This window comes from Myotis lucifugus, unplaced genomic scaffold, assembly GCF_000147115.1.
Source record: "Myotis lucifugus unplaced genomic scaffold, Myoluc2.0 scaffold_6893, whole genome shotgun sequence".
NCBI classification, from domain to species: domain Eukaryota; kingdom Metazoa; phylum Chordata; class Mammalia; order Chiroptera; family Vespertilionidae; genus Myotis; species Myotis lucifugus.
The window spans coordinates 277-8,150 of record NW_005877941.1 but is presented as its reverse complement, the minus strand read 5'-3'; the positions used below and the strand labels follow the sequence as shown (position 1 = coordinate 8,150).

Sequence of the window (7,874 nt, the reverse complement as noted above, 5' to 3'; positions counted from 1 at the left end):
CCCACAGGATGGGGCTCCTGGGATCAAGGTGGGACCTTATTCCTTGGCTCTAAATCCCAGCCGTGTGGCACCTGCTCCCAGGGGCATATTGGGGGCTTTGCATCCGATGTCTCCCCGTTATCCCTGAACCTGCCTGGCAATAGGCAGCCTCACTCCACACGACGAGAAAAGCGGCTCGAGAGACAAAGTCCCGCCGAGGCCCCCAGCTTCCACCCGGCCAGGTCTGACCTGACACCCTCGAAATCCCGCTTGGCCGGCCTGCTGCCCCCGGAGCTGCCGGGCCACCTCAGCTGACGGCAGTGCCGCCCGGGACGGCAGCCCCCAGTCACCAGCCCCCTTGCTCTGGGATCTTCCGGGCTGCCGGCCGCAGGCCCACCCCACTGATCCTGCGTGAGCCGGATTCCCACGCGCAGGGGATCCAGACAGTGGGCGGGGCTTCAGAGCCGCCGGACTCGGGTGGCCGGGCTGCTGGCCTTGTTAGCTGCACGCCAGCGGCTCCAGGCGGGGGCTCGGTTTCCCTGCCGGTGCCCGCCCGGGTCCTGTGACACTGAGCTGAGCCAGCACAGAGCCGGCTGCCGGGCCTGCACAGGGCCCAGGGTGAGGCAGAAAGGCCGAGTGGCAGTGGAGGCTGCTGGTGGCCCGTCACACCCTGTCTTGGGCAGGCCACTCACCCCCCAGCTGCCAGGAGTGTGGCTGCCAGCCGCTCGCAGCTGCCCCCTCCCCAGAGCTGCCCCCTCAGATGAAAGCCTCCCCCCCAGAGAGGTGGGGACTGCCGTGGGGCGTGGGGGAGGCGGCCCACAGCCCCAGGGGCTGACTGAGGAGGTGGAAGGCCCCGCCCTGCCCAGGAGGGATAACGCTGGTCCTGGTCACACTCCCGGGACCTCCCCCAGAACCTGGGCTCTGCCCAGCGCCCCGCCCCCTAGTGTGCCAGCTGCGTTCCTGCTCCTGCTCACTCCCCGCCCCAGGTTCCTCCTGACAGCATCCCATCTGTGACTCGTGTGGACCCAGGTCCTCCTCGGCGCTGCCTCTGGGGGCCTGGCCTGAGACACCATCTGCCCGAGCCCGGCCGGGTGCCCACCTGTAGCACCAGCAGCATCTGCACGATGGCGGGGGGCACGCGGGCGTGGGCGCGGGCCAGCGCGTCCTCCAGCTTCACGCTGAGGGTGATGGTGTTGCGGAAGTGCAGCAGGGCCAGCTGGCGCACCGACGGCTCCTTGCCCTGCGGACACAGAATGCGCAACGCCCACCAGTCACGGGCGACCCCAGACACAGGGGCAGGGACCCACTGACCTGTCACACACAGAGCCCCTGCTGTGCGCTGAGCACGGCCTACTACGTGCTGCTCAGGCTTTGTAGGGCCTTTAGGAAGGAGCTGCCTTATTTCCATCTTGTGGATGGGAAGCAGGTTCTGAGAGGGCCAGGGGCAGCGTGCCTGGCCGTGCTACGGGTGCAGACAGCCCGCAAAGGCAGCGAGGGGCAGAAAGGTGTCCCTCCCCAGGCCAGGCCGGGCAGTCTGAGTGAGGCCAGGCCGGGCAGTCACCGTGGGTCGGGGGGCCCGGGCCGTCGGGCTGCTCACCTGCACCGGATAGAAGATGGCCTGCAGGGTGGGCAGCACGTCGCTGAAGAAGAAGTCCCACGTCTCCGCCAGCGAGTCCAGCAGCTTCTGTCCTGTGGGCACAGGAGCCGTCACTGCCCGTCCCGAAAGGCGCGGCACAAACTCACACCCCCCGGGTCGGACCGGACGGGACGTCATCTCCCGTCTGCTCAGGCTGGGTCCCGGGCCTGGAGGCGCCTGAGGCAGGGCCCAGAGCCCTTGGCAGCTCGGTGGCCCGGGGTCCACTCCAACCGTTCTGTGCCTCAGTTTCCCCATTAAGATGAATGAAACGAGCTAAACAGGGCCTGGTGCAGGGGAAGTGCTGGTGTGGACTCGCTGCCGGTCCCCGGTCCTGCCCACACCAGACCCACACAGGGGCCAGACCTGTACAAGTGCCGCCCCCCGCCCCCCCCAACAGGAGCTTCTGCTCACGTCCTTGTCTCCCCTCGTCTCATTCACGTAACCACCCGCCAAGCAGTTGAGGAACCCTCCCACCCATGCGCCTCTCCTTCCCTCCCTCCACTCTCCCACCAGTCTGTCCATCTATAGAACATCTACACCAGGGGTCCTCAAACTTTTTAAACAGGGGGCCAGTTCACTGTCCCTCAGACCGTTGGAGGGCCGGACTATAGTTTAAAAAAAAACTATGAACAAATTCCTATGCACACCGCACATATCTTATTTTGAAGTAAAGAAACAAAATGGGAACAAATACAATATTTGTATTTGCATGTGGCCCTTGGGCCGTAGTTTGAGGACCCCTGATCTACACGGTGCCAGGCCCTCCCCTGGGGACCCGGAGTCCCAGCCCCATTGCAGGCAGGGAAGCAGGGCACTGAACAGCAGTTATGAGGACGATGGCAGGGGGTCGCCTCACTGGACAAGTGATGAGAAAGCCTCCAAGGGGTTCAAGGTCCTTCTCAAGGGCCTGGGTCCCTGACACCCAGGCTGCCTGAGGGGGGCGCGGTCCGGGGAGCAGGGAGACCATTTCCGACCACAGCCACGCCCCAGGCAGGAGAGGAGAGGAGGTGTGATCCAAGCTGATGTAGGGTGTTTGCTGCACTGACCGACATCCTGGGTGTGACCACAGAAGGAGACGTGCGGGAAGCAGGCGGTTGGACCAGCTTTGCAGGCACTTGTGCCTGAGGAGGAGCGGTGCCATGCTCAGGGGACCCACCCCGGGGGATGGGGCAGCTGAGGGCCCCCGGGCTGGCCCGGGCCCCCAGGAAATGCAAAGTGCGGACCCTTCGCCTTCCCACTGGGAAGAGCAGAGTTGGGATGAGGGGCTGCCGGGGCGGGAGGAGCCGACCCCCACCTGGAAGCCAACGAGGCACCAGCAGGGGCGCGGTGGGCATCTCTGGGTGAGGAGAGGCAAGTGCCCCCAGCGGGCAGGTCTCCCAGACTGCACTGCTCCTGTCTGACCGCTGGAGGTTTCCATGGGAACGAGAGTCAGACAAGAGCCTTGGTCTTTCTTCTCACTTCCTTGCGCTCTGGGCCCCGCTCCCTCCGCCTGTAAAGCCCAGGTCTGTGTCGGTGCTGGGCTCCGGGAGGGGGCCTGGCTGGGGCCGCCCAGTCCAGCCTGGCGGTGACGGGGGCCCGGCCTCTGTGCTCGGCCGTCTGCCGGCACTGGGGCTCCTTGCCAAGCAGCCAGTCCCCGTCCTCCCCGGGGCCCACCTGGGTCTGCGGCGGGACAGGCGGGTGCTGGCGGCCCCAGAGGCTCTGCCCGAACACAAAGGTCCCTTCAGGTCCCCGCCACCGTCAGCAATAAGGCAGCTGTCGCTAGGCCGGCGTGGGGTGCCCGGGGCGTGGGCCAGGCCAGCGTCTGCCGGGCTCAGGACACCCTCCAGGCCCCGGAGCGGAAAGGCCATGGAAAGGAGACGTAACACACGGAGCCCAGGCCCGACGGAGCTGCATGCTGGCCGAGGCTGGGCAGCAAGGCCTCACCCACTGGCCAGGATCCCTGCTGGGGACTGAGGTCTGGGGGTGACAGTCGGGCAGCACGGAGCTGAAGCTTTGCTGTGGGGCCCCAGGGGAGCCCCGCACCCTGAGCCTCAGTGTGGCTCTCTGTAAAATGGGTGCAACAGCTGTCCCACTTGCACGGGGCTACGAACAGGAGCTCAGGGGTGTGGCTGTGGCCACGATGACCGGGTGGGCCATGTCCCTGCTGACATTCAGCAGGGCCCAGGCAGCGGCTGTGGCCCAAGCCGTTCTGTCCCGGGGGCAGGTCAGCCTTCCTTTGCCACGTGCTGAGGGCCGACTCTCAGTTCTGGATGCCGGCTCAGGTCTCAGCCCGGCTCGGGGAGTCCCCAGGGACGGTGATGACCACGGGGCTGGCTGCTGAGGGGGTCATCCTGGCTGCGGCTGGAGTCCACTCCTATCAGCCATCGCGCTGAGACCACCAAACGACAGCCTGGGACTCGTCCCGGGGAGGAGCCTCCACCTACTGGCCGGCCTCCAGGCTTCTCATTTGCAGGGATCACTCTGCTTGGGAGCCCACATTCAAGGCCTCCATGGGGGCGGCGACAGGAGCAGTGGTGAGGGTCTGGGGCCGTCCCAGGGGCCGCCACCCTGTCCATCAGAGCCACGGGCGAGGATGTGGCTGGGCGCAGGCAGCCGTCTCCAGGAAGAACTCGCCCTGGGACCCAAACTGGGGTGGGAGGCTCTCGAGGCTGTTCTCAGGGTGACAGGTCGGTTGCTGTTTCCACTGCAGGGCCGAAGGGGGCCAGACGTCGTCCAGAACAGACTATATTCTGAGGCTCTCCTCAAGGGCCGCCATCTCCATGCAGCCCTCCCGGATTGCCAATGAAACCAACCCTTCACCCTGACACGCAGCACACTGGACTTCACCATCTGGCATCCCCACATGGCTGTGAGGCCTGGGTCTCCTCCGTTTCAGGTCCCCAGGGCCACCTGGGTGCTGGCACGTGCTGAGCATGTGGATGGAGCCCGGCCAACCCCTCAGTCTCAAGACGGGGACACTGAGCCAGAAGGAAAGGCTGCGTCTCTGGCTGGATGAGAACGGGCTCCGGGCCTGTCCCTCAGGCCAGGGGGTTTGGACGGGGCTGGCGCTCCTCGCTGGCGGCCTGGTGGACACGGCCGCTGTGGGCAGGACTCCACCCAGCCACACAAAGCTCCCCTTCTCCGAGGATCCCCACTGCCCTGGGCTGGCGCTGGTGGGAGGCACGGACTCCACGGGAATGTGCCGAGTCAGGAGAGGGGCGTGGGCGGGCGTCTCCGCCAGGTGCCAAACCCTCACTGCCCGGCCTGCAGACTTCGTGCTGCCTCCTCCAGGAAGCTGGCCCGGAACCTCCCGGCCCCACAGCTGAGGTCCTTGTGGCCCTTCTCAGGCTCCTGCCTCAGCAGCTTCCGCCCGCTGTGCCCCGGAGAGGGGGGAGGGGAGGGGGGTTGTGGAAGGAATGGGGCACGCAGCTCGGAGTTCACCCAGAGCCGCCAGCCCGCCAGGCCTCAGTCTCCTCCTCTGCAAAATGGAACAACACCCCTTCTCTCCAGGTCAGAGTGAGGACTCGAGGATGCATCTGGAGCAGCGGAAAGAGGAGTGTGGGCTCAGGAGCCGTGTAGCAGCCGCGTGGCCTGGGCGCTCCTGAACCCCACTGTGGCTCAGTTTCCCCTATGATCAGGGGCTACAACAATGGTACCTCCTGCACAGGTTGCTGGGGGACCCAGTGAGTTAGCAGAGGCAGGAAAGTGTCTACAGAACAGGCATGTGCTCTGTGCCCCGCGCACAGTAGGTGCTCAGCAAATGTGTATGGAACCGGAACCCAGCCCCGGCCTGGGCACAGAAGGCGCTACCTGCAAAGGCGCATCGGGTGAACTGGGCTCTCCCATCCCCTGACCTCTCCCTAAGGGGGCACACCCTTCGGCTGTGGCTCCGCGGACACTGGGAGTCCGAGGGTGTGGACTGGGCACGCCCGCTGAGACTCAGGGCCTGGAGGAGGGTGGTTGGGCAGGACCCTCCCTACTTGCTGAGGCCTGAGCCGGGCAGAGGCCAGCTGGGACTCACGGGCTCCAGAGGGCAAAGGTGTGTGCTCTGGAGCAGGCTGGCCGGGGTTCGAATCCCGCCTCCCCTCCTTCTTGTGTGGCCAGGGACAAGCCGCCCGTCATCAGTACACCGCTCCCCAGCTGGGTGATGGGAACAATGACCCAGAGGCCACATGGGGTGGGTGTGGCATTAAAGAGAACACTCCCAGCATGCCCGCAGGGAGCCCCCTCCAGCTGCTCCCCCCAGGCGTCAGCCACCTGCTCCAGCCTCTTCCCCTCAGGCCTGCGGTTCCCAGGCTGCTGTGGGCTGGGGGTGAGGCAGGGCCTTCTCTCCGACACCTCTCAGGCCTCCTGGGCCCCTGCAAGTTGGGGGGCAGAGGCTCTCCCCAGTGAGGTCCCCTCCGGGGGTCAGGCCTCAGCCCTGCCGCCCTGACGCATCATTTCTGTCCCTCTGAGCCTTCCCGACCAGGAGGGCCCCGTGGCCCACCTGGAGCCCTGGAGGCCCAGGCGAGGCTGGCAGTCCACGGTTCCCACGGGCCCACCTGCTGTGCCACCCTCCCTGGTGGCAGCCACGATGCCCAGCAGCCACCCAGCCAGCAGCGTGGCCCAGCGCACGGTCCGGCTGGGCTGCCACTCACCCTCGTAGAAGCGGATCTTGTCCCGCAGGATCACCATGCCCTTCGTCAGCAGCTGGTTCTGAAAGGGACACAGAGACGCCATCACCGCCTGAGAGAGCCCGGGGCTTCCTGGGGGACAGCTGAGGCCCAGCGGGAAGGGGCTCACCGACATGCCACCTCCCACCGCCACATCCTGACCCTCAGCTCGCCTGGGAGGACACGGACAACGGACCCACCAGGGGTTGTCACGAGACAGGAGGTGGCCGCAGGGACAACCCCAAAGACAGGTGGCGCCTGGAGCCTCCGCTGAGCCGGCAGGCAGGCTGCCTTCACCCCCACGGCCAGGGAGGGCGCTGGAGCACACAGGGCGGCCACGAGGGTCACGGAGGCTCACCCACAGGGGTCCTGGCCGCGCCCTGGGCACCGGCTGAGGGGTCTCAGCCCCATTCACAACAGCCAAGAGGTGCACATGCCCCCGTGTCCCCCCAGGGCAAGTGGACAAAGGGGGGGCACACAATGGGGTGTTATTCGGCTGTAAAAGGGAACGCAGCGCCTGGGCCAGAGGGGCACGCTGTGCTCAGCGAAGGAAGCGGACACAGAGGCCACGTGTGAGATTCCATCCCCGTGACATGGGGCTATGGGGGGCGGGGCCTGGGGCTCAGGAGGAGGGGGGCCAGTAATAACAAAGGCCCCGAGTCCTGCCACGTGCCAGGCACCGTGCTAGTGGTGAAGGTCACAGGGCTATTTAACCTTCACAACCCTCAGCAGTGGCTAGATGGGGAAACTGAGTCATGATGAGGCAGAGGCCCTGGAACCTCGTGCACCAGGTGCCCACTGAGGGTGTGTGAGCCCCGGTCTTTCCTGGCCAGCTCAGGAAGCAATCCCAGCCGGGCCGGAGAGCAGGACCACCCACCTGGTGAGCGGGACCACCCACCTGGCGAGCGGGACCACCCGCCTGGGAACGAGACCACCCACCTGCAGGTACTCCGTGAAGAAGGACCCCAGCTCTGTCTTCAGCAGCTGCCTGTGGGCAAGAGGGGAGAGGAAAGTGAGGGAGAGTGGGGGTCAGAGGGCGCCCTGGGACCCCTCCTTCCTGGCCCAGGAGCAGGAATGTTCCAGGCAGGGCGCAGCCTCACCGCACAAACGAGCTTCGAGAACCGAGGGGAAACCTCGGGAAATGGGGCCGTGGACGGCTGGTCACAGGCTCTCGTGGGATCACCGCGAATGGCCAGTCATGGATTTAACGCCCAATTCAACTCACTTAATTTAATGTGGCCACACGGTGGGGAAGAGCTGGGGTGGGGACAGCCCTGAAGGACCCACAGGCGCTGGAGTCAGGGGCCGAAGTCCCGGCTCCAGTGACCAGTCCTCTGACCTCGAGCGAACTACGACCTCTCCGTGCCACAGTTTCCCCATCTGTAAAATGGGATGATAAGGTGGCCATTCCTCAGGCGCTGTGGAGTGTGAGGCATGGAAAGTGCAGGGCACGCGGCTGGCACAGAGCGAACTCTCAAAAGAAAGGCCCTGCCATCACCTGACAGTTCCCGGCACTTCGTTTTGAATCGGCTAAACCAGCCGTAGGCAAACTACGGCGCGGGCCGGATCCGGCCCGTTTGAAATGAATAAAACTAAAAAAAAAAAAAAAAGACCGTACCCTTTTATGT

At 65.5% G+C, this 7,874-nt stretch overlaps 1 protein-coding gene across 1 annotated transcript; it reads right to left on the bottom strand.

Annotated features, from left to right (window-relative positions):
• Nucleotides 1-934: 934 nt before the first annotated feature.
• Nucleotides 935-7,668, bottom strand: PRR5 (proline rich 5). The gene is made up of 5 exons (XM_006109200.3): nt 7,472-7,668; nt 7,186-7,234; nt 6,232-6,289; nt 1,577-1,668; nt 935-1,219 (listed from the first exon to the last, which is right to left on the bottom strand). Exons 3-5 carry the CDS (start codon nt 6,266-6,268, stop codon nt 950-952), a joined length of 399 nt encoding a protein of 132 aa, XP_006109262.2. The 5' UTR covers nt 6,269-6,289; nt 7,186-7,234; nt 7,472-7,668; the 3' UTR covers nt 935-949.
• Nucleotides 7,669-7,874: the final 206 nt, after the last annotated feature.

Coding starts and splice junctions, on each gene's coding strand:
- PRR5 (XM_006109200.3), bottom strand. CDS start 6,268: ATGGTGATCCTGCGGGACAAGATCCGCTTCTACGAGG. Junction 1,669..6,231: donor CAAGATCCGCTTCTACGAGG/GTGAGTGGCAGC, acceptor CTGTGCCCACAG/GACAGAAGCTGCTGGACTCG. Junction 1,220..1,576: donor CCATCTTCTATCCGGTGCAG/GTGAGCAGCCCG, acceptor CTGTGTCCGCAG/GGCAAGGAGCCGTCGGTGCG.